This window comes from Elephantulus edwardii, unplaced genomic scaffold (assembly GCF_000299155.1).
Source record: "Elephantulus edwardii isolate Elephantulus edwardi_28Jun2011 unplaced genomic scaffold, EleEdw1.0 scaffold00350, whole genome shotgun sequence".
Classification (NCBI taxonomy): domain Eukaryota; kingdom Metazoa; phylum Chordata; class Mammalia; order Macroscelidea; family Macroscelididae; genus Elephantulus; species Elephantulus edwardii.
The window spans coordinates 448,193-468,490 of NW_006400100.1; the positions used below are offsets into that span (position 1 = coordinate 448,193).

Here is a 20,298-nt window from a genome sequence, read left to right on the forward strand (position 1 = left end):
AAACAGTATCCCCAATGAGTAGACAAAAGTCTGGAAGAATCCTCTCAGACGTGCCTCAGAAGAAAGGCCTGGTAACCTGCTTTCAACAAATCAACCTCTGAAAACTCTGCAGAGCAGTTGTGCTCCTCTGGCACACGTGGTGTCCCCATGAGTTGCAATCTGGTGATTTGCAAATGGAGCTGGTTGGTATTTTCCATTTGTTTTAAATCCCTCGGGCATGTTCCAGACTCTGCCTTCTGCTCCTGAAGCCTCTCCCCAAACCACTGGCTCCAGTTTCAAGGTCAGAGCGAGAAGTCAGATGAGCAAGACCTTCCCTTGGGCTGAATCACTACACCCACTTCCCCCTGCAACTTCCTCTGAAGTCTCTTTTTATGAGAACTTTTTTCTTCAGCTTTCTTTAAATTTTTAAAAAAATTATTTGAGTTTTCAAAGTTTACACTTTGGTATTACATGTAATTTTTTAAGAGGGCAAGCCCTGGTAGCACGGTGCTACCAAAAATATGAAGCTGCTAACTAAATCCAAGTTTGCTAAAAGTAAGGAGGATTGACATGCTTACGGCAAAAGATCAAAGCCTACAGACTTTGATATGGATTATTCTTGAGTACCCTAGAGTTGGAACTGACTGGGAGCTGACCCTCTCACACCTTTTCAGAGGCACCTTTTCAGAGGCAGTTAATCATACGGGATTGACCATCTTTTTCCTGCAGAGCAGCTGGTGGCCTCAAACCATGTGCCTTTGGGACTGCAGCGCAGCTTCTTTCCACTAGGCCACCATAGCTCATCTCAAAATTAAGAAGACAAAATCCTCACCACTAAATCAGTAGGCAACATCATGATAGACTTATGAAAGATTGTGTAAGGTAAAAAAGGCACAGAGAACTGGGCAAGTGAAACGAAAGAGTTTATTAGTGGCCCTCGGGGCAGATTTACTGTCTGAGGCCAGAAAAAGGCAGGGTCAGGCAGTAAAGTTACCAGTGAGGAAGAGTTACAGGTTATGCTTTATAGGTAGGGGTTGGGGACACGGTGGTCAGATCTCATGGAGAAAGTTGATTGGATGCCCTTTGTTAGCTTCTAATGATGGAGCTGCTCAGTCATGCAAGATGTGGTTGATGGCTGGGTTTCCTTCTGATTGGCCAGTTGTGTCACGCCAGGTAGATTGGGATGTCTCTTAGAAGGTGTGGTCAGCACAAGATGTCCCCAGGCTCCAAGGTGACCTTTCAGATTGAAGTTGTCAATTATTTTCTCTTACTTGGATTCATACTCAACACCTTTGGTATCAGCAGTATGAGCTCAGATGTATTGAATTGAGCAAGCCTGCTGTCAGGGATCTCTCCAAATTACTGAGCAGCAGTAGTCAATTTGAAGATTAAGGTGAACCTGATTCAGGCCATGGTCTCTTCAAATCTCTTGCTATGCATCTGAAAGCTGAACAATGAATAAAGATGACAAGAAGAATTGATACCTTTGAATTGTGATGTTGGAGAAGAGCACTGAACATCCCATGGACTAAAAAAGAAGAAATAAACATGTCTTGGAGAAAATGTAGCCAAAGTGCTCCTTAGAGGCAAGGATGGTGAAGTTTTGTGTCACATACTTTAGGCATATTGTGAAGAGGTGCTGTTTCCTGGAAAGGGACATCATGCTTAGAAGTGTGAGGGTCAGCAAAAAAGAGGAAGACCCTCAACAAGATGGATTGACATAGTGACTGCAGAAATGAGTTCAAGTATGTTGGAGATGATGAGAACGGCACAGGATAAAACTGGGTTCAGATCCACTGTTGGTAGGGTCTCTGTGAGTCATAGTCAATTTGATTAGTTAATAATGAATATTAATTAATAATTATAATTAGTTAATGATTTGATGTTACATAACAACAACCAAAGAGGAGTTTTATTTTCAACTTTTTGAGGAAATGCCAAACCGTCTTCCAGAGTGTTTGTACCATTTTACAATCCCATTAACAGTGTACGGAGAGTTTCCACCTCACTCTTCCACATCCTCTGCAACATTTATTGCTTTCTGCCCTACTAAACCTGGCCACTACTACTGGGGTGAGATTATATCTCATTATGGTTTTGATTTGCATCTCTCCTATTGCCAGTGATTTTGAGCATTTTTTCATATGTTTGTTTACCATTCAAATGTCTTCCTCTGTGAAAAGTCTTTCTATGTCCTCTTGTGGAGGCCCTGTAGGATTCTGTAAACTTTTGATATGACACCCTTCTCTGAAATGGTATTGTCAAAAGTTTTTTTCCTAGTAAGTAGGTTTTCTTTACATTCTGTTGGAAAATGTTTTTGATGCACACAGGGATTTAATCTTTAGCAGGTCTCATTCATCAATTTTATCCTCTCCAGATTGTGTATTTCTGGCTGTATTTATCAAGTCTAAGCTTGATCCCAGATTATCTCTTATGATTTTTGTGTATGATGTGAGATGTGGATCCTGTTTGAGCTTTCTGCAGGTAGTAGTCCAGTTTTGCCAGCAACATTTGTTGAAGAGGTTGTCATTTCCCCATTTGATAGGTTTTATGTCCTTGTTGAATATTCTTGTTTCAATCCATCTCTCGTCCTCTCCCTTCCTGACTCTGAGTTTTATCCTTGTACAAATGCTGCTGTGGGGACTTTGTGTGTTTAATCTGAGCTTCTCCCTTGGGTCACTGTCTGCTTTATAGATCTGGCTCTTGTTTGGGTGCAAATTATTCCGTAAGACTTTCTCCTCCTGCAGCTCTTGGGGAGTTTCTGGAACTTTATTGTCCTGCATCATTCTTTTGTTGAGAGAGCACTTGTGCAATCAATCTGCTGGAAAGAGAATTGTTCAGTTAATACATAGCAAGGATGGCCAAGGGACCACAGCCTTTCCATTCTATAAAAGAAGAAATTAAGCATGATGCTGTTCCCACCACCCTCTGCTCTTAGGGGCTCAGACTTTGACTAAGGAAGCCTATATTTTTGCAGGATGTTTGGGTAAGGGTTCATGGGCTCTAGGGTCAAAGGAGGCCAGAGAGACGAGGCCACTGCAGGCTGCTACATTCTGGATACTGGTGGATGGACAGAATGACTGACTAGCATAACATTTTGGCACTAGAATGTGTTGTTTGGTTCTGAGAGGCAAAAGAGGGCACAGGAAACGGGGGAGTCATAATTTTAAAAGGGAGATAATTAGTAATAAATAAAGGGGTGGGGAGAGACAAGCCACACGGCCACAATCTTGGAGATATTAAGAAAAATGTGCAAGGAAAGAGCGTGGAAAGAAGATTAATAAACAGATAAGTCAGGTGAAGAGAAATAAACAATAAGGGGCTTATTTGAATTTGTAGCTAATTAATTACATTAATCAGTGACAATCAAGAAAAAGAAAAAGTGTATGAATGATTAGAAACCAATGCAATTTATCAACCTTCACTCAAATAAAAAGAAATAAATTTAGAAAAAAAGATGGGGCACCAAATGTAAGAAAAATATTTACATGTTCTGTACCCGACAAAAGACTGCATGACAGTCTAAAATTAGCGGCACTACAAGAGGTCAAAAGGGCACCATTGGACCCGGGAAAAGGCTAGGAAGACAGGAAGTGAGAGGACAGAAGAATTATGGAGAAAAGAGAGTCACAGGAAGTGAGGAAGAAAGTCACAGGAAGTGGGAAGAGTGTGGTCACACTGTAGAAACTAGAACTAATGCCATAAAACAAAATCTGTAGGAAGGAATGGAAAACCAATTTGCTCTGTAACCTTTCACTCAAACAGAATAAAGTCAGAATCCCTTGGCATGTTTATTTTTGCTTATCTTTTCTTTTTCTAAGGACTTGGGCCTCCCACAAATTGTGCCAGGGAGTGAGGCCTTCTGCCTACCACATTTCTCACAGTCCAAACTTGATGCGATATGTTTAGATGGAGCAGTCTGAAAACTGAGACTTAACTCCATCTTAATGTCTTCACATGTGTCCAGAATCCTTTTTCTTTTTTCTTATTTGCTTTTTAAAAACTTTCTATTCTGATTTGACTGAAATTGTCCAGAATAGATTGGTATTACATCCAATAATTAATGTTAATTTTGCTATATGACAATGATTACAATCCTCATGTTGTAAAACTATCTCCTCGTAGTTCTCACTTTTTCTTCATTCTTCCATCCTCTCCATATTTTCTGAATTTTTCTGTGGGAGAAGGCTGCCCTTGTTATTGAACACAAGGGGTTCTTTCTGTAGTCGGTCACCAATAAGACAAATGGATTGCAATATCCATAAGCACTTTATTACAGATCTGTGGAGGACAGTGGGTCAATTTCAAAGACTGTCTCCCTGACTGGGAGAGGTCACCAGGCTTTTATACTAAAATCAAAGAATTTTTGTATCTGAAAGAAAATCATTCACACCCATATTTTCCCTCCCCCCCCCAGCAGGCAAATTAAATTACAATTTACATATGATTGGGAAAAAACAGCTTCAAAGAAGTAACAGCTAATCTAGGAGATGTACCTCCTCTTCTGATACACAGATAGATTAAAGAAAGGACACTAAGAATTCTAAGGTCAAGCAATTAACCTTTCAGGCTGGAGAAAACTGATGCCAGTTTTATAACTATAGTTCCATAACTGATACATACATAGAGAATTCTGAACTTATCAATACCACCCCATCACCCTTATAAGGGAGTAACATTTTTCTAATATTATTTGATAATTTCCACAATCCATGTCCTTAGTACCAGAAGTCAAGAAATCAAAAGATATGCTACTCTGGGTACTTTGTGCTACTGTTAAGGACCTATCCCAGGTGTTAAGGAACAACAAAGTCAGTTTAAAGACTAAGATGCACCTTATTAAAACCATTGTCTTTTCAGTTACTTCTTATGCATATGAAAAGTTGGTCATTGAATAAGAATGACAGAAGCAGCAGCAATGCCTTTGAGTTGTGGTGTTGGAAAAGAGTAATGACTATCCTATGGATTGCCAAAAGAACAGATATATCTTAGAGAAGGTGCGACCAGAATGTTCCTTAGAGGCAAGGATGGTAAACCTTCATCTGACATACTTTGGGCATGTTGTCAGGATGTGCCTGTCCTTGGAAAAAGACATCATGTTTGGAAATGTAAAGGGTCAGCAAAAGAGAGGAAGAACTTAAACAAGGTGGATTGACAGAGGGACTATAAAAATGGGCTCAAGTATATCAGAGTTCATGAGGACAGCACAGGACAGGGTAGGGTTCAGATCCATTGTCCACAGGGTCACTATGAATTGTAGTCAACTCAAAACCACCTAACAACAACAAAAAACAGCAGCAGCAATTGTTCCAAGGAGTGAGCCCTCCCTGGTGTTTTTGTTCAGCTTACAGGCTTGTCCATGGTTGGCTGAAAGTTGGGTCATAGAGGTGAGTGTGTTCCAGTCTCAAAGGCTGAGTCTTGGGGGTTCCATCAGTGTCTGTCAGGCCATGAGCCAGACCATTACTGTCAGTTTAACTGTTGTTCTATATTTGTTGTCACTGAGTATGAGAAAGGGTTTCTAAATTGTGCAAAAAGATTTTTGGTTTGCATTTCTATTAGCCAATTTCTAAGTTAAAGCCCTTCTCTGCTTGGCTTTGTGGTTTATGGTTAAAAGTCAACTTCCCTTTAGAGGTTTGAGTGATAATAGCAACACTAATCGTCATGTGTTTACCCTAAGACAGGACAATGAGGATGCCCTTGTAGCACAGAAGAGGGAGCCATCCACTCTCGGGTTGACAGTGATGCAACAGACACCTAGACTACCCAGGACATGACCATCACCTGGACAAAGCCAGGCAAACAGAAACACAATCTCCATCCTTGCATTATAAAGCCTGCCCTCAGCCTCCTGAGCCATCCTGGAGGATGCAGATACCAGAAGCTCAGATTCCTATCTCTCTCATACACCCCTCAACCTATTTGCTGTGGAGTTGAAGCTGACTCATAGCTGACCCTCCAGCAGTGTTTTCAGAAACTGTGAATTGCACACGAAGAGATTGCCCATCTTTCTCGAGGTGAAGCTGGAGGGTTTGGAAGCTTTTGGTGGATTGCCAAAGCCTTTGCTTCAGTAGTGCAATTCCCTCCCCACTAGGTCACCAGAACTAGTCCCCTATAAACTCGTGTATGTAAACTCCTTGTTATTCCACCCTACACCTGCCTTTGGGAATGGTTTTCAGTGGCAGGCTGCAGAGCCAAACTTTTGTGGTAAGAGATTTCTCTCCCACTCCATGCTGGACTCTCCACTGTGATCCCTCTCAAAGAGGTCAGCGTAGTAGCCTGAAAGCTGCTTTTCAAACCATAGTTCATCTAACCTCAATACTGACCTAACCACACACCCCAAAGGAGATACTCTGTTATCTCTATGGGTGTCAAGTGCAAGATATCACATTATGTTCCTAGAGTTTTCCCATCAAAGTCAAACAGATGCAAGATCGGATAGCTTATGCCTCAAAAGTCTGGGTGAGGGGAGCTCTGGTGGCCTAGTAGCAAGAACTCCACTGCAATCCCCAAGGTGCATGGTTTGAATCCATCAGATGCTCCACTCGAGAAGGAGGGGTAATCTCCTCCTGTGCCAGTCAGTTCTGATTTGACGGTGCACAATAGCAACAACAACAACAACAAAAGTCTTGATGTATTATCAGTAAATGAACTCTAGGAACAGACATGATTGAGAAAGAAATTTAAATAGTAGGTTACATGGTTTGAGACCACCAGCTGCTCCACAGGAGGATGGCCAATCTCCTCTCATGCAATTAACTGCCTCTGAAAACCTCCAGAAGGTCAGCTATGAGTTGGTTCTGACTTGACAATACACAACAACAACACTAGAAAAATATGTCTTTAAAAGGTCCTGTAACAGTCTTATAATAATATGAAAGCTGGTACACTTACAAATATGTCTCCTTAATTAATCGTGAATGGTATAGTAGGTTAAAATAAAGGATGCTAGCCAAAAAGTCATTTGTTCAAACTCACTAGTTGCTCCTCAGTAGAAAGACAGACAATCTTCTCCCATAAAGATTTATACCTTGGATCAAAACAACTATGAGATATCATCTCATCCTAGCAGCAATAGCAAAGTTCAACAAGGCAGCAAACAACAAATGCTGTCGAGGTTGTGGAGAGATTGGAGCTCTTATTCACTGATAGTAGGAATGTAAAATGGTACAGCCACTATGAAGGGTTTTCTTGTGCTTTCTCAAAAAGTTGAAAATGGAAACAGAAATACTATTTGACCCAGCAATTCAGTGGAATTGGGAATATGCTCTAAAGAAGCTATAGACAAAATACTAACAAATATGTGCACACTTGGGTTTATTGCTGTGTTAGTCATGATAGCAAAGAGATGGAAGCAAGCCAAGTGCCTACCAGCAAATGAATAGATAGAAAAACTATGGTACATCCACACAATGGAATACTAACCGGATTGAAAAACAATGAACTCATAAAACATTACACAGCATGGGGGAGCCTGGAGAAAATTTTTCTGAATGAAATACTGTAATCACAAAAGGACAAAGACTACATAACACCACTGTTATAATATAGGATAGATATGGGTTGGTTGGGAAGAGAATGGGAAAAGAGTGGATAGATCATGATCACTGTATTACATCAGATGAGGGGAAGAACTGTATATGAGTAATCATTACATGTGTGACAACAATCTGAACCAAGGAGTGCACTACAGGGAGTGCTGGAGGATGGCTGGGGAGAGGGGAAGAAAATGTGCAACAATTAAAACATTTTCAATGCTTAAAAAATAAGATTTATACCTTGGAAACAAAATAGATGGTCACTTGTGTGGAAATAAACTTGATGTCAACGGATTTGGTTTGAATGCTCCAAAGCGAGGATGTGACCTTTCATCTCAAATGCTTGGAGTATGTCATCAGGAAGGGCCAGTCCCTGGAGAAGGGCATCATGCTTAGAAAAGGACAGTCTTCAAAAGAGAGGAGGATGTTCAACCAGGCGGACGACACAGAGGCTGCAGCAGGGGGTTAAAAACAGCAGAAGCAGTGAGGAAGGAGCAGGGCTGGGCGGGGGTTGGTCCATTGTACATGAGATTCATGTGACAGCTCTTAACAACGGCACTGATTTAATGTGGAAGCATAGGACTCTCCCATGGTCTAATAAACCATCTGAAAGGGGGTTATGGTGGGGCGCATCACCTTTGATTATGCAACAACCTTGATCTCATGTAAGGGAAGATGATCCCTCTGCCCAGGGTGTAGCCTTTAGTATCTTTTTCTCTCACAAGAGATAAAAGGGGAGGAAATGAAGTCACAGAGGTGTCCATGGTGCCACCAAGATGAAGGGCAGGAGTAAAATGCACATTTATACTTACATCTCTGAGGCCCCTTGACACCAGGGAAGGCCAAGACACATGGAGACCTCCTCCAAGGATCTCCATGCCTGGGATACAGAAGGAGACGTGGACCTTCATCCAGGACCAACAGAGACAAAGCCTTTCCTGAATCTGTGGTAGAACTCGCTAAGTGTAGGTGAAGGTTTAAGAAAGTACAATGTTGGATGTACACCCAAGTTTATTGCAACTTTGTTCACAATAGCAAAGAGTTGGAAACAACCCAAGTGCCCATCAACAAATGAATGGATAGAGAAGCTCTGGTATATTCACATAATGGAATACTATGCTACATTGAAAAACAAGGAACCCAAAACAACTATGAGATATCATCTCTCCCCAGGAAGAATACCAAAATTTAACAGAACAGCAAGTAACAAATGCTGGCAAGGTTGTGGAGAAACTGGAACCCTTATTCACAGTTGGTGGGACTGTAAACCGGTGCAACCACTGTGGAAGGCACTGTGGTGCTTTCTCAAAAAGTTGCAAATAGAAATACCATTTGACCCAGCAATTCCACTACTGGAAATATACCCCAAAGAGACCATAACTGCCACCCAAGCTGATATACGCACATCCGTGTTTATCATGGTTTTGTTCACAATAGTAAAGAGTTGGAAACAACCTAAGTGCCCATCAACAAACGAATGGATAGAGAAGCTGTGCTGTATACACACAATGGAATACTATGCTGCATTGAAAAAACAAGGAACTCATGCAATATCGTTCAAAATGGGTGAACCTGGAAGACATTATACTGTAAAACAATTAAAGACCTTTTCTTTTACTTTTTTTTCCTTAGTTCTTTTACTTTTCAAAAAGAAGAGTGTACTGGGGGGAGGGGTGGGCAGGAAGAAAAGTGCAACAATGAATGAATGGAAATCCAAAGTCTCTGTAAGTTTTCATTAAAATTAATAAAATAAAATTTAAAAAAAGAAAAACACAAGGAACTCATGAAATATCATACAAAATGGGTGACCCTGGATGACATTATGCTGAGGGAAATATCTCAGTCACAAAAGGACAAATATTTCATAGTGTCACCTTTGTAAAATGGGTCTGACATTGGGGTTGAGGGGAGACTGAGAGAGAGGGGATAAGTAATGTATACTGCGTTGAAACAGATGAGGGAGAGAACTGTTTAAAAGGGGTATATGATTAGGTATTATTGTTATGACAGGAGTCCAGAATGAAGGCTGCACAGTGAGTGGACTTGGGGGGAGGGAATGTATAACAAAGAAAGAATTTTTCTTTTACTTTTCAAAGGGAAGAGTGAACTGGGTGGAAGGGGTGGGTAGGGAGAACAGTGCAACAGTGAATGAATGGAAATCCAAAGTCTCTGTAAACTTTCATTGAAATTAATTTTTTAAAAAAAGAAAGTACAGTGTTGGGTGGGATATCAACTCAGAGAAAAGGCCAGTACCCAGGATTTGGGCATCATCCTCCTACACTGTGAGGGACTAGACTATCACTTGTGGCTTCTCTGTTAGAGCAGCACTAGAGGCCCAAGGCACTGCCTTTGATGCCCCTGATGATCTTTGATTTTGTAACTTTGTTTCTGTGCCAACCCTATCAGAATGCTGTATTCCCAACCATCCTGTGGATTGACCTCTTCTCTTTAAACTTGGACTTCTCCGTGATTTGGACCAGCTCTGGGCTTTGAAATGTCTTCATTTCACCTTTAAAGAATAGGTGCATTTTCGCTCTAAGACTGAACTTATTGTTTTAAAAGAGGGGATCAAAACCAGGGTTCAACAATGAGAAAAGCACATTTTAAGAAAACACGTGGTTCTTTGTGTTTTCAAAAAAAGTTTGACAGCAGAATCACTTGGAAAATCCAAAACCCTGTCCCACTTCCTCTTCTTTTTATGTCATTTAGTTTTGGTTTTCTTTTTAATTGCATATGGGAGGTGGCAGGAAGGGGGTGAGTTGTACCTCTGTTTTCTTCTCAGAAGAGATCTAGAAGGATTCTTCATGTCATAAAAGAGTTTTTGAATCTTTTCATCTGGAAAAATTGCAAATAGGAGAGGGGAAAGACTCCACTATACTTTCTTAAACCTTCACCTAACTTAGCAAATTCTATTATGTTTACTTAATCCTTCTCAGTGTCATTGTTAGGTGCTATTCAGTCAGCTTCACCTCATGCAATCTGATGTAAAACAGAAGGAAATCCTCCCCATCCTCTCCATCCCCACAACCTCTGCTGTGCTTAAATCCGTTGCTATAGTCACTGTGCTATTCTGTCTCTCTGAGGCTCTTCCTCTTTTTCTTGGACTTTCTGTTTTTCCAAGGATGATGTCCTTCTCCAGGAACTGATCCCTCTTAATAACTTTCCCAAAGTACATTAAATTAGTCTTCCTTGACAGATAACTAATGATTATGATTGTAATTCATTTTGGAATTGCTTGTGTGTGGGTTTCAAATGTGACAACTCATCATTTCCATATATTTTAACATCTGTCTCCTAGAGAAAAGGCTACTTTTCAGGACAATGCCCACACTTGGAAATTTAGGTTTGCTCAAAGTTCATGGGCTAAGAGCAAACAAGCAGTGACAACACAAGAAAGCATTTTACACCCTGTCTCCATGTCAGGCCCAAGTGTGGATCACTAGCATACAGGATCCAGTTGAGACATGGCCTCTCACGGAATATTATCCTGCCGTGCCAGTCATGCATCTCAGCTGGAAGGCTCCAGCACTCAATCATGTCCCTATCCTATCACACCCTCACTGGCCTCAGATGGGTCCTGCTTTATGATATTTTGTGTATCTGATCTGCTGTAAGAGCAGAGACACTCGGCCACAGGTCCTGGAATAGAAGCTCAGAGACAAGAACCTTCTTCCTGAACCACCACGGAGAGAAAGCCTTCCCTTAGAGCTGGTACCTGGGACTTGGACATGAAGCCTCCTAAACTGTGAGACTCATCTGTCAGTTTGCTGGGTTGGAGATTGATCTGGATATTTCAAATTTATTTTCAAGCTTGGGTATCTGTATTCTTGCTTTCTTGTCATTTTTCTAATTGGTGTAGCATTTGTCTGTCAATTTGCAGGTTTCTGTGATGCTAAAAGCTGTGCCACTGATGTGTCAACTGGGGGGGGGTGTCATTCATTGAGGGTAGGTTTTAGTGGAGCTCCCATATTAAGACAATCTAGGAAGCAGGATTGGCCATCCTCTGTTAAACAGATGACCTCTGAAAACCCTATGAACAACTTTAACACATTTAAAATATTAGAGGTAGAGCCCATATTGGAAGTCAATCAGAATGAGGAGAAATAGCAGCAAACATCCATTAAGAGTTGGAATATGGAGCAGATAACTATAAAAAGTGTGCTTTTCAGAAGATTTGTCTTATTTGGCAGTTGCTGTCTCACTTAACATTTCTGACATCTAAGAGGACTCTCCTCCCAAAAAGACCTCTCACCATGGCCCACCAAATTCCGTCCCTCACTCTAGAGCAGAAAAAGGAGCTCTCAGAAATAACCCAGTGTATTGCTGCAAGTGGCAAGGGAAGCCTGGCTTCAGATGAGTCTGTATGCAGCATGGGAAACCGTCTCCAGAGGGTCAAGGTGGAGAACACTGAGGAGAACTGGTGTCAATTCTGAGAAATCCTCTTCACCATGAACAATTCCATCAACCAGAGCATGGGGGTGTGATCCTTCGCTGTGAGACTATCTATCAGAAGGACAGGCAGGGAAAGTGATTCAGAACTATCCTGAAGGAAAAGGGCATTGTGGTGGGAATCAAGTTAGACCAAGGAGCTGTTCCCCTTGCAGGAACAAACAAAGAAACTACTATTCAAGGGCTTGCTGGCCTCTCTGAGTGCTGTGCTCAGTACAAGAAGGATGGTGCTGACTTGAGGAGAAGTGGAGTTTTGTGCTGCGGATTGATGATCAGTGTCCATCTAATCTTGCAGTCCAGGAGAATGCCAATGCCTTGGCCTGCTACGACAACACCTGCGAGCAGAATGTGTTGGCACCACTTGTTGAACTAGAGGTCATTCCTGATGGAAGTCATGACCTAGGACACTGCCAGTATATTACTAGGAAGGTTCTGGGTGGTGTCTACAAGGCCTTGAATGATCGTCATGTTTACCTGGAGGGCACACTTGTTAAGCCAAACCTGGTGACTGCTGGTCATGCCTGCACAAAGAGTGTACTCTAAAGATAGTGGTTATGGCTACCGTCACAGCTCTCCTGTACTGTTCCTGCAGCTGTTCTTGGCATCTCCTTCTTGTCCAAGTGCATGAGTGAAGAGGATGTTACTCTTAACCTCAACGCTATCAAAGCCCGGGAAACTAATCTTCTCTTATGGAAGGGGCTGTGGGTGTGTTAGGTTAGTTTTTATTTCTGTGCGTGCGTGTGTGTAAGGGCAAAACTTTAATGAAAAGCAGAAATGGGAGATGATGGGCTAGTTTTCGCGCGCGTAAAATGGCAGCAATGCTGTCGAGCCGTACCGAACTACAACTCCCAGAAGGCCACGCGGGTGTTTGGCCCTGCGCGGCCACCTTCGAACAGGTCACGTGGCGGCCGGGAGCCGGCTCACGAGACCAAACACGGGAGGCCTCAAGGCTCTCCCAGCCGGCTTTTCTGTGTCCTTCGCCGCCCATGGCCAACGTCTCCAAGAAGGTGTCGTGGTCTGGCCGCGACCTGGACGATGAGGAGGCGGCGCCGCTGCTGCGGAGGACTGCGCGGCCAGGGGCGCCTCCTGGCGAGGGGACGCCGCTGCTGAACGGCGCGGGGCCCGCGGCCGCCCGCGAGGTGAGGCTGGCCCCTGGGGGACACGGGACTTCTGATCGTCTGATTTGAGACCAGTGTGGCCATAGCGGGAGGCACCTCGGCGTTGCGGGGGTTGGAGCCTGTTGCTGCTGGGACTGCCTTTCCGGGAGAGCATTGGCTGCATGGCGGGCCTTGTGGGGTTGGAGTCTGTGGCTTTGACAAGTGAGGGGGTTGGACTGCCGCAGATCCCGGTTTGGGGGTGGGGGAGTTGTCGCCAGATTCATTCAGGAGGTCAGGTAGGAAGCCTGATAGAGCTGTGGTTAAAACATTCGGCTGCTAATCGAAACCTTTGAGCCCAGGGAGAAAAACCTAGCAGTAGGCTTCCCGGAAGATGACAACCTTATGGGACAGTTCTGCTCTGATATGTAGGGTCGTTGTGAATTGAAATGGACGCGATGGCAGTGGACTTTGGTTTGGTGGAATAAAGACCACGTTTTAAAGATAGGGAAGGGAGCACCACATAGGTCCGGGAACTTGCCCTGGGGTGGGGGGGGGTAATGGCAGAGCTGGGCTGAGCACTTGTTGGGTGCTGTCCAACTCATTTGGACCCTCTGAGACCTGGTGTGACAGAGTAGAACTACGCTGTTGAGTTTTCTTTCCTCACTCCCCATCCTGAAGAAATTATATTTACATTTTCGTGATTAGAGAGCTCTGGTGTTCAGGAATTTAATTTTAGGTGAAATTTTCTAAAACAGTTTAGTATGCATTTACACATTTTGTTTTGTGGCATTGGTTGCAATACCCTGAGTGTAATAAAACTTCCCACTTCCTCTTTAGGTTCCCTATTTCCGTTAGCCCTTTCCCCCTCATCCCTTCCTGCCTTCTGAGCCTTTTTTGTTTTGTTTTGTTTTTAATTCTTTCTTGTGACAGATGGATCTTTTCAGTCTTGTGTGGTTGGTTGTCCTCCTGTAGAATTTTCCAGGATTTAATCTTTATGGAAGCAGCACACTCAGTCTTTTTCCTATGGAATTGCCAGGTGGTTCTAACTGCCATTGTTCTCCTTAGCCACTAGGGCTCCTTAGCATGAGAACCTCCACCCTGGAATTCTAGGGTCTGGAGGAAGTCCCTAGTCAGATAACCAGAAAGGCTGGAGGGGCAGACGGCTCACCACGAGACTCTTAGCTGGTATTACGATTGTGTACAGGTGCTAGCTAGCTTACTGTCTGTCTTACCCTCTGCAGCCATAAAGCACATTCACTTTTTACCTTTCCAAAATGACTTTAAAGGAGACTTTTCTGCTCAAATGACTCTTTTGAAAATGAGTATTAAAACATGAACAGCTATGTTCTGTTTGGTTTGAATTTGGGGTAATTGAGTCTTAGGAAAGTGTAGCAGTTGAGAAGGTAGCTCTCCTCCTTCAGTGAAAGCGATGTGGGACCCAGCTGCCTCCCTTCTCTGAGAGATCAGTGCAGACCCTCCATTGGTCTTAGGGATGATGAGGTCAGTGCAGACCCTCCGTTGGTTAGGGGTGATGAGCATGGGTATGCCGTCTCCCTGAACACAGCCAAACATGACAAGCAAGTCATTATTAGTTGGAAAAGCAGTCAAAATTTGGAGGAGGATTTCAGTAACATTTAGTTCCTGTTTTGCTTGTGCATGTGCTTGTGAGAGAGAGAGAGAGGAACCCTGGTAGTGCAGTGGCAACATGCTCAGCTTGTAACGTATCCTTAAAAAATCTGCTCCCATAAAGCTTCACAAAACAGAAACTCAAATTCACTGCCATCAAGTTGATTTCAAGTCAAGACCACCCTCCACCAGATTTCAGTGGGCATGAATTTTAAGCAGGAGGAAACTGCCCATATTTCTTCTGAAAAGCAGCAAGTGGATTTGAACTGCCAAAGCCACTAGGCTTTTGGGTTAATGGTGCAACTTGCTACAGAGTACACCACTAGGGCTCTGTCCATAAAAATGATAGACTATTCTCTGTAAATGTTCATTAAAATTAATAAAATTTAAAAAAAATGATAGACTACAAAGCAGTATGGTGGAGCTGCTGTCATGTGTAGGATCCATATGAGTTATAATTCATAGCACCTGAAAGGGGGTGTGTGAGAAAGAGATTCTGAAAAACATAATTTTGAATTATTTAATTTTGTTTTGCTTTGTGGAACCCCGATGACACAGTAGGTTAGCCATTGGGTTGCTAACTGAAAGGTTGGCAGTTCTGATCTACCCCGTGGGCCAAGTAAGAAGGATATGACAGTCTGCATCTGTAAAGATTTGCCATTTTGGAAACTCTGGGGGGCAGTTCTGCTCTGTGCTTTGTGAGGTGGCATCGACTTGAAGGCAGTAGGCTTGGTTTTTGGTCATCTTTAGGGTGTATGACCAGGTCTTTGTCTCACAGAGCAGCTGAGTAAGTTTGAACCACTCACCTGTCAGTTAGTAGCCAAGTGCTTAACTGTAACGTTCCAGGGAAGCAGAAAGGTATGGTTGTTGTTATGTGTCATCAAGTTTTCTGCGACTCATAGTGACCCTGTGTACGACAGCTCTGAAAGCTGCCTTATCATGCGCCAATCTTGTCATTTCGGACAGATCTAATCCCATTGCTCTAGTAGTCACTGGGTCACATCCTGGCTGTTCCTCTCCTGTACTTTCTCTCCACCCTTCCAAGCATGATGTTTCTCTCTGAGGATTGGTTCCCGCCCCCCCCCCAGTCCCCGGCCACCTGCCCAAAGTATGAGAGATGGAGCGTCAAAATCCTTGCCTTCAGGGAACAAATTGGTTTCACTCTCTGTAGGACAGATCTGTTTCTTCTGGCAGTCCACAGTATGTTCAGCACTCTTCTCTAGCACTACAACCCAAAGGCATTGATGCTTCCTGTATCATCCCTTAGTTATTGCCCAGCTCTTTAATGCCTAGCAAGTAATTGTGAAGACCATGGCCTGAATCACACGCACCTTAGTCTCCAGACTGACATCATTGCTCTTCAGTACTCTAGAGAGTTCCATGACAGCAGACTTTCCCAATACAATTTGCCTTTTGATTTCTTGACTGCCAGTACTAAGAGTGCTGGTTGTGGAACCAAGCAAACTGAAGTTATCAACAATGTCAGTCTCTTCCCTGTGCATCCTGCTGCCCTGGATGTGCTCACCAGGCTATGCCAAGAAATCTGGAGGACAGCTACCTGGCCAACTGACTGAAAGAGATCTATATTTATTTCCATTACAAAAATAGTGGTCCAACAGAGTGTGGAAATTATCTAACGATATCACTGATATCACAAACAAACAAGATTCTGCTGAAGATTGTCCTGAAATGACTGCAACAGTACATCATCAGAGAACTGCCAGATGTGCAGGCCGGGTTTAGAAGAGGTCGTGACACTAGGGACATCATAGCCAATGTTAGATAGCTCTCAGCTAAAAGCAGAATGTACCAGAGGAATGGCTGTCTGTATTTCATTGACTGTGTAGATCACAACAAATTGTGGCTAACCTTTAAAAGAATGAGAATCCCAGAACATTTAATTGTGCTCATGCAAAACCTATACTTGGCCCAGAAAGCAGTAGTCAGTACAGAGCAGGGGAATGCTACATGGTTCAGGATCAGGAAAAGTGTGCATCAGGGATGTATCTTGTCTCCATACCTTTTCAATCTATAAGCGGAACAGATCATTTGGGAAGCTAGACTTTATGAGGAGGAAGAATGTGGCATCAGGATTGGAGGAAGATTCATCAACAACCTGCCTTATGTAGATGACACAACCTTGCTTGCTGAAGCTGAGGAGGACATGACATTTGCTGCAGAAGGTCAAGAACTGTAGGTCTTCAATATGGATTGAAGCTCAACATCAAGAAAACAAAGATTCTCACCACTGGGCCTATTGGCAGCTTCATGATGGACGGAGAAGAGAAAGGTGTAGAAGTTTACACTTCTTGTGTGTTTAGTAGCAACTGATTGATTATTGTCAAATAATTACAAAAAATTGCATTGAGAAGGCAAGCCACTAGCCATAGGCTTGTGGGGAAGTACAGGCCCTGGGCTACTTCAGGATCATGTGAGGGGCATCAAGCCTTGGTGGAAAGGTGGAGTGCCCTGGAGGCTGAACAGGGAGGCTGTTCCCATCTGCAGGACATAGGGATAGACAGCAGTCTAGCCCTGTGCAGCCAGCTGGGAAAGGGGTCCTTAGGGACACTGCTTCAGACCAGCAGAGGGTCTTGGACAAGGTGCACAGTGTCCCTATGCCGCAGTCCCTTCACCTTCACAAAAGGTGGGGAAAGCTAGTCTCAGACACATTCCTCCTTTTCATTTGTATTAAGACCTGCACCATGTAAGTAGCCCTTCTTGGGTCCGGTGGCTTCTCTAGTGGCTTGGTTGATACCTTGGGTGTCCTTGGGACCATGTTGAGTAGGTACCATATGCTCCCTGCTGCTGCATAGACAGGAGTTCTTTTCAGACCGGCAGCAGCTCTAGGGGCAAGTCTTCAAGGACTTGGAGGAGGAGATTTTGCCTTGGTTCCTTGAGGTTCATGCAGGATCCGCATAGTTGGTGAAGGTGCCTCTTAATCCAGATTAACCCAGGGTCCAGCTTGCCAAGCTTGGCCCACCACCTTCCCCTGGGGCATTGCAATTGACAGCAGAGAGGGGGCTGCTCCATGCTTGGTCATGAGACAGTCTGGAGACTAGGCTTCCTAGCTCAGCTGGACCCAGATCCCACTGGGCTCCTCCTCCTGCCCGAGGCCTGAGTGGGGTCAGCTGTGATATGTATCACTGCCCAGGCTTTCAGAGACAGGAGGATGAAGTCAACCAGCGAGTCACAGTCATGTGCGAGGCCAGTGGGAGTGGCGGGAGGGCTGACTTATAAAGAAAAGTCTGTCTGAGCAGGAACGGGTGCTCGGGGTGATGCGGGCTGATCTAGAAGTACAGGAGCCGCCTTACAGCTCTGCAAAACTGCCGAGACCTTCAGGCCCGGGAGCCCAGGTCAGTGCTGGGAACTGGGAATGGGGAGACCCCTGGGGGCTGCACATAACCACGACATCCAGTGCTGTCAGCATAGACCTAGGTGCACACAGTGCCCAGACACAGAACAGAGCAGGCAGCCACAGCCTTTTAAGACATTTGAAATACTTGAATTAATTGATTCTTTGAGAATCATAAAGATAGGAAAGCCCCAGTATTCTTCACCTAGTCTCCTCCAAGGCTTAAAAAAACCCCAGCCTACCTCTGGCAAGTCGATTCTGATTCACAGCAACCCTGAAGGATAGAGGAAGGCTGCCCCAGAGGGTTCCCATTTGAACTGTTGACCTTTCAGTTAGCATCCAAGCACTTTAACCACTATGCCACCAGGGCTCCTCCCACCTCAGGCTTACTTCTATGTAATTGTGTCATGGAGCTGCTGGCGGTAAGAATGGTGAATGGTGAACCAAAAGGCCAAAGGGTTAAATCTGCCTAGAAGATCCTCAGAAGAAAGACCTAGCCATCACTGAATAACCGCTGGAAACAGTTCTGATGCAGCATGCGCAGTATTGCCATGAGCTAAAGGCAGCTCATGACAACTGGCTGGTAACAGTGGTGACTCACAGGTAGAATGCTCCTATTCCATGCGGGAGACCCAGCTTAAAGTCCCAGTCCATGCACCTCAGGCACAGCCACCACTTGTCTCTCAGGAAAGGTTTGCATGGGGTTTTTTTGTTGTTGTTGTTGGTTTTGTTTTTCTTAACAGATGTAAACTATTTATTGAATATTTGCCACCAAATATTGTTAAATACATTATCTTGCAGCATGTCGCTTTCATGTTAAAATGTCAGAAACAAACACTAATATTTACAATTCTTTTAAGGAATGTTATATAATGACACATTAAGGCATAAATTTCTTTTGGCTTATAATTCTTAAAAGAATGGTAATAGCAAAAGTGATGCAAAATCTTCAGTGTGAGATTATGATTAAGCTGCATTTTACAAAAATATGGTGTAAAATGGCAATAATCCCATTCAACATCCTGGATTAGGTCCCTTCAGCAGGGACTGATAATTTATACAGTCAAACTTTAAAATTTACAGATAAAGGCTTGCATGTTGAAAGGTGGGTACAGGTATCAGCAGGCCTTCAGGCTAAGACTAAGAAGCAAGTCCTGGTGACCAACTGCTGAGAACTACAAAGTGAGACCTGATGGAGTGGTTCTGCTCTGACACCTGTGATCACTATCTCATGGCGTGGACTAGAACACAACTGGTCACACCTAGTTATACCTGGTTGTTGGCTTTTCTCTTCATTGGTGATGAATGACGTGGAGGTGGCTGACCAGCAGGTCCTCCTCCCCCCTGCCCTGGAACTCCGACTTCTGCTCTACTTATATAGCAGCTGGCTCACCTGTCCATGCGTGGACACGGCCCTGAGAAGCGTGCTCTGTATGTGGCAGCCTGGACTGGGTGCAGGGCCGTGACACACTTCCTGTCACACATTCATGGCACACTTACTCTGTGCCTCTCTGGGGCAGCCCCAGACCTCCTGCCTGGAGTCGGCTCCTGAACCAGGCCCTCTTGAGCAGGTGGCTGCAGCTGAGGAGCCCAGTACCCCCTTTCTCTTTGGACTCACCTGTTTGGAAGTATGGCCAATTGTTCCAAAAAGAGAAGCATGTTTTTTCCTCATTGATTTGCTGACACAAAACTGCCCACGGGACCCAGGAACCCTGGAGCGGCTTCACCAAGGAACACTCTGGAAGAGTGGCTATGTGATGTGGAAAGGGCCTCACTTTGGTGGTGGTGTGATATCTGCCAGTGACACTGACCCCATGGGGTTGGCCCAACCACATGGAACTTGCCAGGCATCTGAGGTGCCACTCATCTGGGACTCATGGTCCTGAGAGCTCACATTCAGGGATACAGGGCTGCTCAATTCCCTCCATAGCCCCCGTGTCTGGAGCACAAGGCAGACCCTTGCGAAGGGTTTGGGTGGAAGTGTGTCATTCGGAACACTATCTGCAAACGGCTTGGGTAGAAGTGTGTCATAGGGACCCCTATGAGGAGCTGGTGGCCAGAGAGCAGGCTGAGGGGCTGCTCTGTTCCTCTTTAGGCACCTGGATCTGGATCACAAAGTAGACCCACCTGCAAAGGGCTTGGGTAGAAGTGTGTCATTGGGACCACTATGAGGGGTTGGTGGTCAGACAGCAGGTTGCAGGGCCATTTTCTGGCGACAGAATCTGGAATTTGTGATGCTTCTTCCATGCCAAATGGGTGC

The 20,298-nt window shown here is 44.2% G+C and overlaps 1 protein-coding gene and 1 pseudogene across 2 annotated transcripts in view; both read left to right on the forward strand.

Annotated features, from left to right (window-relative positions):
* Positions 1–11,767: 11,767 nt before the first annotated feature.
* On the forward strand, positions 11,768–12,506 carry LOC102850843 (annotated as a pseudogene).
* A 416-nt stretch (positions 12,507–12,922) lies between these two features.
* CLCN7 (chloride channel, voltage-sensitive 7) overlaps positions 12,923–20,298 on the forward strand; it is a 22,374-nt gene continuing 14,998 nt past the window's right edge. The window contains exon 1 of one of the 2 annotated variants that reach the window (XM_006901908.1): positions 12,923–13,102. In XM_006901908.1, the coding sequence (XP_006901970.1) occupies positions 12,950–13,102 (153 nt within the window). In that variant the 5' untranslated portion in view covers positions 12,923–12,949. The remainder of the gene's footprint in view (positions 13,103–20,298) is intronic. The other variant, XM_006901907.1, reaches the window with a different exon arrangement.